This window comes from Doryrhamphus excisus, linkage group LG8, assembly GCF_037039965.1.
Source record: "Doryrhamphus excisus strain RoL-2023G ecotype Guam linkage group LG8, RoL_Dexc_Guam_v1.1, whole genome shotgun sequence".
In the NCBI taxonomy this organism is placed as follows: Eukaryota; Metazoa; Chordata; class Actinopteri; order Syngnathiformes; family Syngnathidae; genus Doryrhamphus; species Doryrhamphus excisus.
Genome location: NC_136364.1, coordinates 5,541,084 through 5,555,660, shown reverse-complemented (window position 1 = coordinate 5,555,660; position 14,577 = coordinate 5,541,084). Strand labels below are relative to the sequence as shown.

At 35.4% G+C, this 14,577-nt stretch overlaps 1 protein-coding gene across 3 annotated transcripts in view; it reads left to right on the top strand.

Annotated features, from left to right (window-relative positions):
• Positions 1-14,577, top strand: part of rsrc1 (arginine/serine-rich coiled-coil 1) — a 163,163-nt gene that overhangs the window by 70,519 nt on the left and 78,067 nt on the right. For all 3 annotated transcript variants that reach the window (XM_058080727.2, XM_078792671.1, XM_058080731.2), the window contains exon 6: positions 5,641-5,692. In XM_058080727.2, coding sequence (XP_057936710.2) covers positions 5,641-5,692 — 52 coding nt within the window. The remainder of the gene's footprint in view (positions 1-5,640; positions 5,693-14,577) is intronic.

The following is a 14,577-nucleotide window of genomic DNA, read 5'->3' as shown; positions in this document are numbered from 1 at the left end:
AAAGAATTATTAGAGCCCTGCAGACATGACAAAACACAACTATAGTCACATTTATACTCTTTTTATTTACAACATATTGCGCAACTGCAGGGTCTTGAGACACATGCTAACTCGCAAATTAGAGAGCTAGCTACCTAAACGGTAGCCTTCAAGTTATTTCCTTTCAACTTAAATAGCCAAAAACTTACCACTTCCACACGAATAGGGAGGATAACTATTAACAGTGAATGCCGATGGTACTACTGCATTATCTACAGTGTTGCCCCTTCCATCACCATGAGTGTGAAGGACCAGCCTGGTCCAAACGTCCTCCTTAAAAAGCATCCGAAGTTGATCCTCCAGTCCTGTTAATACCAGCATTACCACTCAGGCCCTTTATTCAATTATTCATGTGTGACTCAATGCCCGAGCTCTTGCCCTGGACAAAGGAGGAGGATGTCCGGCCTGGCTGGCATCTCGTTGGCTGACCTCACCGCAACGTTTAACGGACACGTTCTGTTGAGTCTAAGTGCCATTAGTCCAAAATAAACACAAGCCATTAGCAAAATAAAGAACCCTCGCTCGGGTGGGTAAAAACAACGCTGCACACGTGCATAACGAGGCGGGGCATGCAGGAATCTATCATCTATTTCTAAGCGAGAGCTGATCCAAGGGGCCGCTATGTTATTATTATTATTAGCATTATTGTTCGTCCATTGGATGAAGGCCGCTTAAGAAGCCGAGCATACAGTGGTATGGAAAAGTATCTGAACCTTTTGGAATTTAGCACATTTCTGCATAAAATCACCGTCAAATGTGATGTGATTTTTGTCAAAATCACACAGATGAAAAAACAGTGTCTGCTTTAACCCTTAAATGCATAAGTGGGTCAAAAATTATCATTTCATATTCCAGGTATTCCTCAAAAAACATGTTTTTGATATCATGCCATTCACATTTTTAACTTGCCTTTATACATTTTAAGAAATTTTAAGAAATCTTCCATAAGTGGGTCAAAAATGACCCGGTCAGGTTGTTTTCTTGAAATATCTTCGTAATAAAAAATGTTTTCATTTCATATTCCAGGTATTCCTCAAAAAACATGTTTTTGATATCATGCCATTCACATTTTTAACTTACCTTTAATGCATTTTAAGAAATTTTAGTTTTTGTGTTACTACCCCAACCTTCCATAAGTGGGTCAAAAATGACCCGGTCAGGTTGTTTTCTTGAAATATCTTTGTAATGAAAATTTTTCATAATTTCATATTCCAGGTATTCCTCAAAAAAACATGTTTTTGCTATCATATCACATTTTTAACTTATGTTTTATACATTTTAAGAAATTGTAGTTTTTTTGTTACTACCCCAACCTTTTTAACTTGCCTTTTATACATTTTAAGAAATTTTAAGAAATCTTCCATAAGTGGGTCAAAAATGACCCGGTCAGGTTGTTTTCTTGAAATATTTTTGTAATGACATTTTTTTTATCATTTCATATTCCAGGTATTCCTCAAAAAACATGTTTTTGATATCATGCCATTCACATTTTTAACTCAACTTTTATACATTTTAAGATGTTTTAGTTTTTGTGTTACTACCCCAACCTTCCATAAGTGGGTCAAAAATGACCCGGTCAGGTTGTTTTCTTGAAATATCTTTGTAATGAAAATTTTTCATAATTTCATATTCTAGGTATTCCTAAAAAAAACATGTTTTTGCTATCATATCACATTTTTAACTTATGTTTTATACATTTTAAGAAATTGTATTTTTTGTGTTACTACCCCAACCTTCCATAAGTGGGTCAAAAATGACTCACAAAGATATTTTCTTGAAATATCTTCATAATGAAAAAATTGTTATCATTTCATATTCCAGGTATTCCTCAAAAAACATGTTTTTGATTTCATGCTATTCAACCTAAATATAATACTAAATATCATACAAGTGATTATTCCTAACCAAAATGGCAAAATTGTCATAAAAAGGCATTGATTCTAGTATGGGTCATTTTTGACCAACTTATGGAAGAGTGGAGGGTCCAGTCACTCGTGCATCTAAGGGTTAACTTAAACCGCCCAAACACTTCTAGGATTTCATATTTTAATGAGGATAGCATGCAAACAATGACAGAAGGGGGAGGAATAAGTAACTGAATGGAGTCTCATTTCGATAATTAAGTCCCTCGAACCTACCTGCCTTACACTGTTTGCCAAGTCCATAACATTAGGTACACTTATATTATCCGTATAAAGACCAGTGTGTCTTGTATCTTGTCAAACTCTCGGACATTGTGTGAGTTTAATTCCCTTTTCTACGTCCACGTCAAATGTTATTGAAGATTTATACGATGACATCAGTCGGACTCTTTGCATAACGGATAGAAATGTTAGAAGTTCTCACTCCTCGGCACCTCCCGTTTGTGTTCTAATTGAAGGGGGCGCTACTTCAGCTGCCGCTCTTTCGCTCGCTCGCGCTCAGATCTGCCTCTGGGGAGCGCAATTAACGCCTCTTTATTGTTTACTAATGAATAACACACAGAGGAGGAGTGCACGCGTGTGTTAATTACAGAGGAAGAAAATGCCTTCTGAATTATTGGTTGGAATATTTTTGTTTTTTATCACTATATGTGTATATGTCTTAAATATGCCACATCTTGATTGCTTATGATGACTTACTTTAAATAAAAAAAATATATATATTTTTTTGTATTTTTATGTAGTTTTAGCAATTTAGCGTTGTGTTCCCAAATGAAATCTGGCACAAGTGTAAGTTTACATGAGCACACTTGGCCTTGCAAATGCCTCGAGGCCAGTGTAAGAGAATGCTAATTGAATTACAGATGTGCCCGCTTGTAATGAACTTATATGCGAGGAAGGAATCCAATTATGAAGTTAGTACAACCCAGTGGAAATGCACAATATACTCAACCTTTCAACTTTATCACACTGTCTATGTTTTTTTTTTTATTTTATTTTTATTTTTTGCCATAAAGCTGCTAGAAACTAAATAAATGAATGCCTATAAGCCAGGAAAAAATAGATTGAATTGTGCCATCAACACCTCTTCGGAAAGATTGTGTGCCTTCCTCTTTCCCGGCGTAATAGTGATTGGTAATTTCAGCTGTCAAGCATGGCACCCATCAATGTGGAGTGTGATCCGCAATGTCACCTGCTATAGTGGCTACACACACACAGTATATATATTAATATGCATGTAGGATCCAGCACCCTGACATCACTGCATTAACCCTTAGATGCACGAGTGACTGGACACTACACTCTTCCATAAGTGGATCAAAAATCACCCATACTACAATCAATGCCTTTTTATGACAATTTTGCCATTTTGGTTAGGAATAATCACTTGTATGATATTTAGTATTATATTTAGGAGTTGATAAGAATCAAAGGTTCCCATTGGATTCCCTAGAAAATGCATGCGGGTCATTTTTGACCCACTTATGGAAGGTTTGGGTAGTAATACAAAAACAATATATTCTCAAAATGTATAAAAGGAAGTCAAAAATGTGAAACGCATGATATCAAAAACATGTTTTTTGAGGAATACCTGGAATATGAAATGATAACAATTTTTCATTATAAAGATATTTCAAGAAAACAACCTGACCGGGTCATTTTTGACCCACTTATGGAAGGTTGGGGTAGTAACACAAAAACTAAAATTTCTTAAAATGTATAAAAGGTAAGTTAAAAATGTGAATGGCATGATATCAAAAACATGTTTTTTGAGGAAAAAACCTGGAATATGAAATGATGAACATTTTTCATTATGAAGATATTTCAAGAAAACAACCTGACCGGGTCATTTTTGACCCACTTATGGAAGATTTCTTAAAATTTCTTAAAATGTATAAAAGTTAAGTTAAAAATGTGAATGGCATGATATCAAAAACATGCTTTTTTTAGGAATACCTGAAATATGAAATGATGAAAAAATTTTCATTATGAAGATATTTCAAGAAAACAACCTGACCGGATCATTTTTGACCCACTTATGGAAGGTTGGGGTAGTAACACAAAAACTAAAATTTCTTAAAATGTATAAAAGATAAGTTAAAAATGTGAACGGCATGATAGCAAAAACATGTTTTTTGAGGAATACCTGGAATATGAAATGATAAAAAAATTTCATAATGAAGATATTTCAAGAAAACAACCTGACCGGGTCATTTTTGACCCACTTATGGAAGATTTCTTAAAATTTCTTAAAATGTATAAAAGGTAAGTTAAAAATGTGAATGGCATGATATCAAAAACATGCTTTTTTTAGGAATACCTGGACTATGAAATAATGAAAAAATTTTCATTATGAAGATATTTCAAGAAAACAACCTGACCGAGTCATTTTTGACCCACTTATGGAAGGTTGGGGTAGTAACACAAAAACTAAAATTTCTTAAAATGTATAAAAGGTAAGTTAAAAATGTGAATGGCATGATATCAAAAACATGCTTTTTTTAGGAATACCTGGAATATGAAATAATGAAAAAAATTTCATAATGAAGATATTTCAAGAAAACAACCTGACCGGGTCATTTTTGACCCACTTATTGAAGATTTTTTAAAATTTTTTAAAATGTATAAAAGTTTAAAAATATGTTTTTTGAATACCTGGAATATGAAATGATAAAAAAAAAAGAATTATGAATATATTTCAAGAAAACAACCTGACCAGGTCATTTTTGACCCACTTATGGATCTAAGGGTTAAAGGGGGTCATTATATTTCCGTGCCACTGGAAAGTGATGTTTTTACAAAATTACACTTTTACAGTTTGATAAATCTTTTTTTTTGTGGGGTGTCAGGAGGGAAAACAGTGGGAGGGAGCTTGGCTTGGCTGTCAGCGACACCCCGGCCCCGTCGCCTAAATGATGCTCCCGGGCAGCGGTTTCAGATCCCATCCCCATTAGCATTTAATTTCTATCTAATCCTCCATACAGTTTCCACTGCAGCATGGTAACGAGCGTTGCCGTGTGTGACGCCGCGTCGCACCAAAAAGCCTTGGAAGAGCAATCTGATGCATCATTTTTTTTTTTTTAATGGCCCCCCACACGATCCTTGCCATCATTCTTCCTTGACAATTAAGATCCTTAAATCTAATCGCAGAGATATTGGTATTACAGCCTGGCCGAGGGCTGTCTCCCAGTGCAACACACACCGACAGGAAGTAGCGCGTCTCTTCCTGTGTGATCTTTTCAAAATGTGCTCTGTGCCCACTTATCCCGCTCTCTCAAGACTTGTCACCAGCACCTTTTGTTTTCTTGCTGTAAATTCCTCTTTATGTTCTTCTCATTGATCCTCCCCGGTGTGTCGGAGAAGCGCCGCTTTCTTTCTTTTTTTTTTTTTTTTATCAAACAGGCGCCAGTGGCGACATGCTGGAAGTTGTCCCCTGGTACCCGGCGAGGACAGTTTAAGCGCAACATTCCCGCTAATGCTTTCAGTTAAAGACGGTCTTGGGTAAAATACGGTGGCGCCAAAGGGGAGCCAGCGGCTTTCCGAGTAGATTATACGGATAAAAGTTGCGTCGGCTTGGGGCTCGTCTGTGACACGTCTGGGTTATTCTTTGGGCGTTTGTTCCTGGCTGTAAATATGAAGTCAATAACTTTAATTACTGTTGTGTTTATGTCTCCTACAGACGCCGGCTGAGCAGGCTAAAGTTCGAATGCAGATGGTCCTTCAGGCTGCAGGTAAGGACATTTATTATACTTTTTTAATAATAAAAATAAACAATAAAAAGTAGAGATGCACGATATTGACTTTCTAAAATACTACAAAATAGTCCTTAAAAGTCATTACGTGTCAACAGCAAGGATGCAATTAGGAAAATTGCACATTTGTATGTGGCACAAACATCTATATAAGAAATAACTAAAGTGCAATGTCTCAAGCTCTAGATGATTATCGTATTTTCTGGACTATAAGTATTTTTCATAGGTTGGCTGTTCCTGCCACTTATACTCCAGAGCGACTTATAAATGAAAAAAAACTTTTGTGTTCATGTTTAGATTTTTTGTGTAGCTGAATTAGCATTGTGTTAGCATATCTTACACCTATTCAGCCTGTTGTCTATTCTTTTATTGTTACAACTTGCCTTCCAAGAGGACCTAATGTCTGTTTTGGTCAAGTAGTTTGGAAAATAAATTACCCGCAAAAAATGACACTTATACTCCAGTGCGACTTATGTATGTTTTTTTCTACCTGATTATGCATTTTTTTTGCCTTGTGCGACTTACTTCGCAGTGACTTATGTATGTTTTTTTCTACCTGATTATGCATTTTTGGCCTTGTGCGACTTTTACTCCAGTGTGACTTATGTATGTTTTTGTTCTACCTGATTATGCATTTTTGGCCTTGTGCGACTTATACTTCGCAGTGACTTATGTATGTTTTTTTTCGACCTGATTATGCAGTTTTTGGCCTTGTGCGACTTATACTCCAGTGCGACTTATGTATGTTTTTTTCTACCTAATTATGCATTTTTGGCCTTGTGCGACTTATACTTCGCAGTGACTTATGTATGTTTTTTTTCTACCTGATTATGCATTTTTGGCCTTGTGCGACTTATACTTCGCAGTGACTTATGTATGGTTTTTTTTCGACCTGATTATGCATTTTTTGGCCTTGTGCGACTTATACTCCAGTGCGACTTATGTATGTTTTTTTCTACCTGATTATGCATTTTTGGCCTTGTGCGACTTATACTTCGCAGTGACTTATGTATGGTTTTTTTTTCGACCTGATTATGCATTTTTTGGCCTTGTGCGACTTATACTCCAGTGCGACTTATGTATGTTTTTTTCTACCTAATTATGCATTTTTTGCTTTGTGCGACATATACTTCGCAGTGACTTATGTATGTTTTTTTCTACCTGATTATGCATTTTTGGCCTTGTGCGACTTATACTTCGCAGTGACTTATGTATGGTTTTTTTTCGACCTGATTATGCATTTTTGGCCTTGTGCGACTTATACTCCAGTGCGACTTATGTATGTTTTTTTCTACCTAATTATGCATTTTTGGCCTTGTGCGACTTATACTTCGCAGTGACTTATGTATGTTTTTTTCTACCTAATTATGCATTTTTGGCCTTGTGCGACTTATACTCGGGAGCGACGTATAGTCCAGAAAATACAATTTTGCTTGATTAGTTTTTTATAAGTTTGCTTTCTTAATGAGCTGCAAGAACGACTGATTCTTGCAGAGGTGTGATATTAGATTATTGTATTTTAAAAAATAGAAACCAATGTCGAAATGAACTATTTTTTTTGGTCAATATCAGACTATAATATCATCAAACAACATCGAGACAGTTTGAGCACCAAATGTGAGAAAAACCTGCCATCACGCTGACTTGTAGAACTCTATAACATGAGACGTTTAAGAGCGTACGCCTACTCAGAGATGATATCATTTAGTGAAGGTTTGGAGAACTCGGATTCAAGCATTTGCATTCCCTTTGTTAGAATAAATGCATCCCGGTCCCAATAAGACCCTCACCACACACGGGTCCTGGGTCCGTATTTACAGCTTCATTTCAAACACACCATCCTGGACATAACTCACAGATGTCGCCCTGAACGCCACGATGTGTGAGTTGCGAGCCGCGTGTGACAGGCGGGGATTGACTGCGTGGAAAGATGTCTTCATGTTTACAGTCATGTACCCACACGCTCGGCCTAGTACTGCTCTCATTTCACCACAGGAAATATATGAAAGAAGTGGGCGTCCATACATCACCCCCCCATACATACACATACTGTATGTACTGAGCAGAAGCAGACAGGGTCTTTGGCCTCATCGGAGGTTGCTCAGCAGCAGCTGCTTGCCGTCTCGACTTTTGGGGCTTTTGACCATCTGACACGTCCATCATCATCTTTTCACTTCACGCCACACAATCTTACACGCGTGTAGCGGACCGTGTTCAGCAAGCGTGGAGGTTGTAACACTCAGTCACAACAGTCTCGTCGTCATGGTGCCTGCAGTGACTTGGCTACTTGGACCATAGAGTCGCGAGTTTGAGGCCGGAAGCCGATGACCACCGTGGTGCCACTGAGCTAGGCCAAATAACGGCAATTCAGTAAAGGTAATGGTTTAATTTCATTTGAACATGCATCAGATTCCAATTGAGTGCATCCCATAATCAGTTCCCAGTCCTACATGTCCAAAAGGAGTAGGAAGAAGCAAAGCTTATTAAATCCTACCCCTCCATCTGGTACTTTTACAATCACTCACTGTTACATTTGTTCACTTCCTGCTTTCCTAATATAATTGAAGTTATTTATTTCTTTAATTATTTGTTGTATTTTTTAAAAGAATTTTTTGTATTTTTTAAATACATTTTTTAAATATATTTTTAAAAATAATTAAAAAAAAATAATATTTTTTTAGTAATTGTTTTTATTTTTTTAAAAATTTTTAAAATTTTTAATTTTTATTTTTTTCATTTGAACATGCATCAGATTCCAATTAAGTGCATCCCATAATCAGTTCCCAGTTCCACATGTCCAAAAGGAGTAGGAAGAAGCAAAGCTTATTAAATCCTACCCCTCCATCTGGTACTTTTACAATCAGTAACTGTTACATTTGTTCACTTCCTGCTTTCCTAATATAATTGAAGTTATTTATTTCTTTATTTAATTATTTTTTGTATTTTTTAAATAATTTGTTTTATTTTTTAAATACATTTTTTAAAATATATTTTTAAAAATAATTTAAAAAAAATCTTTTTAGTAATTGTTTTTATTTTTTTAATAATTTTAAAAATTTTTAATTTTTATTTTTTTCATTTGAACATGCATCAGATTTCAATTGAGTGCATCCCATAATCAGTTCCCAGTTCCACATGTCCAAAAGGAGTAGGAAGAAGCAAAGCTTATTAAATCCTACCCCTCCATCTGGTACTTTTACAATCACTAACTGTTATATTTATTCACTTCCTGCTTTCCTAATATAGTTTAAGGTTTTTTTTTTTTTTTTTAATTTTGCAATTTTTTGGATGGATTGAGTAAGGAAATCAAACAATGCACAACGATGAGCCAATTCAAGAAACAATACAAGCAGTTGATGTTTGCTAAATACAAGGATGAAGAGTCTTGAACCAGTCATGATGTGCTATATATATCACTATATTGACAGTTACTATGGTACCCATTATGGCACTGGATGCTCATATCACCGAGTACTGTGGTACCTGAAACTAAACTATTTTATTTTAATTTTATTTAATTAAATTTTATTTTATTTTATTGTTTATTTTATTGTTTATTTATTAGTAGTAGTAGTATTTTTTAAATTATTGAATTTAATTTAATTTAAACTAAACTTTAGGAAAGCTGGAAGTGAACAAATGTTATGGTTACTGATTGTAAAAGTACCAGATGGAGGGGTAGGATTTAATAAGCTTTGCTTCTTCCTACTCCTTTTGGACATGTGGAACTGGGAACTGATTATGGGATGCACTCAATTGGAATCTGATGCATGTTCTAATGAAATTAAACCATTACCAGTTCCACTTCCACGGGATTCCGCATTACAGTAGATTTAGTTTTTTATACCGTTCATAGCGGCGGCAGTGGCTGCAGGAGGTGTAGAGATGGTCGTCCGCTTTCTGCATCCCAGTCACAGTTGGACAAGACACTTCACCCACTTTCCTCCAGCGCCACCCACACTGGTGCATACATGGGAACGAACGTTTGATGGTGATGGGAGAGGTGCGAATTGGCGGCCACATTTCCATCAGTCTACCCCAGGGCAGCGTGGTTCCGACTTGGTGGTTCCACCACCAGCGTGGGACTGGAGTCAATAAATAATGGATACACTGTGAATGGATTCACTGTTTGGGTGACTTGAAAAGGCACAAAATAGATCCAGTCCAACAGTATTATTGGCCAGTGTCGTGATTCTGTTAACACGGAAATCAGGACCCGAATGTCACCAACCTCGCTTGCTTACTTTTAGTATTTGGGTACACTTTTTACCTCCAGTAACTCTGGAAGGTTGGGGTAGTAACACAAAAACTAAAATTTCTTAAAATGTAAGTTAAAAATGTGAAAGGCATGATATCAAAAACATGTTTTTTGAGGGATACCTGGAATATGAAATGATGAAAAAAAAATTAATTACAAAGATATTTCTAGAAAACAACCTGACCTGGTCATTTTTGACCCACTTATGGAAGACTTCTTAAAATGTCTTAAAATATATAAAAGGTAAGTTAAAAATGTGAATGGTATGATATCAAAAACATGTTTTTTTTTTTTTAAAGAAATACCTGGAATATGAAATGATAAAAAATTTTCATTACAAAGATATTTCAAGAAAACGATCTGACCGGGTCATTTTTGACCCACTTATGGAAGGTTGGGGTAGTAACACAAAAACTAAAATTTCTTAAAATGTATAAAAGGTAAGTTAAAAATGTGAATGGCATGATATCAAAAACATGTTTTTTGAGGAATACATGAAATATGAAATGATAAAAAATTTTCATTATGAAGATATTTCAAGAAAACAACCTGACCGGGTCATTTTTGACCCACTTATGGAAGTTTTCTTAAAATTTCTTAAAATGTATAAAAGGTAAGTTAAAAAAGTGAATGGTATGATATCAAAAACATGTTTTTTGAGGAATACCTGGAATATGAAATGATGAAAAATTTTAATTACAAAGATATTTCAAGAAAACAACCTGACCGGGTCATTTTTTACCCACTTATGGAAGGTTGGGGTAGTAACACAAAAACTAAAATTTCTTAAAAGATAAGTTAAAAATGTGAATGGCATGATATCAAAAACATTTTTGACCCACTTATGCATCAAAGGGTTAAACGACGCATCAACAATCAAATCTCTGACACACTTTTATGATTAACGGCTAATCGTTGCAGCCTTAATCGTTAATTATTAATGAGTAAGAGTGAATTAGATGTGTTTTCTATGCAAAAATGGCCTGTTTTCAGATGTAAAAAAAAATGATTTGCCTGGCTTGCAAATGTTCAAGGATCCCCTATATTATGAATGTTCCACTACATAGCTCCATCCTTGAAGTGTTGAAGTCCCGATCTTGTCAGCGTTGTGGTCAAGAAAACTGGAAACTTTCTGTTTTTTTGGAGACTCCCAAGCATGCTGACAATATGCCAAGTCCACCGTGAGTCGGGGGTGTTCATGGTGGTTCAAGACGGAATTGAACCCAGGGACCTTGTTGTTGCGATGCAGCGATTAAACACTTGCTACTTTTGATATATAGAAACATTTTATTTGGGTCTAAGTATCGGCTCAGTGCAAGCCCAGACGGACGAGAAGGTCTTGAAGGACTTGTTCTAAAAGAGCGGAGATAAGTGGAAGTAAGTTTGTGGGTCTTTGTTGCAGCGTTAGCAGCGTTAGCAGCGTTAGCAGCGTCAGGCAGATATGGAAACAAGGTGGCACGGAGGGCAAGAAGGAGGCAGCAGATGTTGGGAGGTTGTGTGAATGCTAATGTCCTGACGTAGCCGTGGAGCTTAAGCCGCCTCCTCTGCTTTCCCTCCATTCCTCTGTGAGCGCCCGCCAGGCTTTCTCTCTCGGGGTCTCCTGACATCCTTGAAGCCCGCGGCTCTCCTCTTTCTCGCCTCTCCTCTTCCCCCCCCCCCACCCCCCCTCCTTGGTTGCTTTTGTCCGTCTATGGACTCTCTCCAGTCAGTAGAGAGCAGATCATCCCGTGGCTAAAGCGGATAAGGCCTTTGTGTTGGGGGGCTCTGCGGACCTGTAATGAGCCCCCTCGGCTGGCCCGCTGGCCTGCTTAGCGCTCACTGGGGGCTTTGACTGTGCGAGCGAGTGTATGTGTGTGTGTTCTAGAGTGACAGTGTATGTGGATTATGAGGAGGCGGAAGGGGGGGGGGCATCACTGGCTCTCAACGAAAGAGCTGGATGGATATGTTTATGGGTCACTTCCTGCTTGGCCTACATATCCAATATGTGCATACACACACACAATATTTTTTCATTATTCACACACTTATTTGGTACTCAATATGTATTGTATTTTACAATTATATTAGAACATTTACATCTTTAAAAATATAAACATGCATTAATAATTATATTATATTATTATATTATATATTATTCATTATAATGAAACATAATATATATAACAATGTAATCATATAATATATAATATAATATAATAATAATACTAATTATTAATTAAAAAATATTAATAATATTGTATATTATTATATATTATTAATAATAATGAAATATAATATTTCATTTTTTTATTTTTAATATTTAATTTTTTTGAATATTATTAATTATAATGAAATATAATATAATATATAATAATAATACTATATAATATTATATATTATGATATCATATTATTATAGTATAATTAAAAAATGAAATAATATATTTCATTATAATTAATTATAATATATATATCATATATATCATTAATTATGATATAATAATATTATGATATAATAATTATATTATATTATAATAATATAATGAAATAATATTATTATATCTTATTGTTATAGTATAATAATATAATATATATATTATATATTATATTATTAATTATAATGAAATATATTATTTCATTTTTAAATTATATTATATATAATATATAATATATATTATTATATCATATTATTATAGTATAATAATATAACATTATATATTATTATATTATATATTATAATATAATAATAATATTATATCATATTATGAAAATATTATATATTATTAATTATAATGAAATATATTATTTCATTTTTAAATTTTCTAATATTTAATATTTTTAAATATTATTAATTATAATGAAATATAAATATAAAATATAATATATATAATAATATAATGTAATTTAATATAATAATATTTAAAATGTTATTTTGTTTACCTGTAATTAATTTTTGAATAAATGCATCATGTAATAAATTTTTTTCGTAGTTTTTGTAGCATTGCAGGCTTTTTTGGGGGGTGGATTTGTTGTCGATAACGCCACAAGCAATGTATGTTTTTCTTGTCTAATGCTAATGCCCCCCCCCCCCCCCCCCCACTGCCAAGATGCACAGTAGCAGCACTCTTATATCACGTATTATAGCGCGTATTATACTACGTATTATACTACGTATTATACTCCTTCCCTTTCAGCCTCCAGCTCAGTTCTGGGCTCTTTTGAGAGCGCTGTCAGTTTCCACTCAAATGAGCATAAGCGCCGTTGTGAGGTGGTTGCTGCAGCGGCGGCGGCGGCGGCGTCGGCAGGCCTCTCCTTGTCCCCACGTCAATAGGGAGTGTTTGCAGAACACCCACCGTGGGCCCGAGGGGCGGCAGGGTCATCAAAACCTCTGTCCTCTCCCCATTTGAACCTTTGACAGCAGCAAAACAAACAGTCCTTAAGCTCTCATCAGAGGCTTGAACTTGGCAGGGGCTCGCTAGCTAACAATTAACTTCCTTCCGTGGTTTGCTAGATTCTTCTTGACACCTCCATCTCCATCTCCAGTTGTTTAGGCCACAGTCCCGTTTGGACTTCTTGTGTTCATATGCTTTTAATAACTCGAAAGCGTTTCGCTTTGCTAAAATAGCCGAAGGTCTCTTGGGCTGGCTGCCAAAAGTCATTAGAATGATTACACCAACAAGCTCTACTGGACACTTCATTAGGTACACCTCAACTTCTGGTAATGCTCTCCACGTGTACACCGATTTACACTCCTGATCAAAATATCAAAATCCTATATACATATACATATATACCATATTTTCCGGACTATAAGTCACACTTTTTTCATAGGTTGGCTGTTCCTGCGATTTATACTCCAGAGCGACTTATAATTGTTTTTTTCAACCTAATTACTTGTGCGACTTATCCTCCAAGTGCGACTTATGTATGTTTTTTTCTACCTACTTATGCATTTTTGACCTCGTGCGACTTATACTCTGGAGCGACTTATGTATGTTTTTTCTACTTAATTATGCATTTTTGGCCTTGTGCAACTTATAATCCAGTACGACTTATGTATGGTTTTTTCGACCTAATTATGCTTTTTTGGCATTGTGCGACTTATACGCCAGTGCGACTTATGTATGTTTTTTTTTTATCTAATTATGCATTTTTGGCCTTGTGTGACACACTCCAGTACAACTTATGTATGTTTTTTTTTCTACCTAATTATGCATTTTTGGCCTTGTGTGACACACTCCAGTACAACTTATGTATGTTTTTTTCTACCTGATTATGCATTTTTGGCCTTGTGCGACTTATACTCCAATGTGACTTATGTATGTTTTTTTTCTTCCCGATTATGCTTTTCTGGCCTTGTGCGACTTATACTCCGCAGCGACTTATGTATGTTTTTTTCTACCTAATTATGCATTTTTGGCCTTGTGTGACTTATACTCCAGTGTGACTTATGTATGTTTTTTTTCGACCTGATTATGCATTTTTAGCATTGTGCGACTTATACTCCATTACGTCTTATGTATGGGGGTTTTTTTGACCTAATTATGCATTTTTGGCATTGTGCGACCTATACTCCAGTACGACTTATGTATGTTTTTTTCTACCTGATTATGCATTTTTGGCCTTGT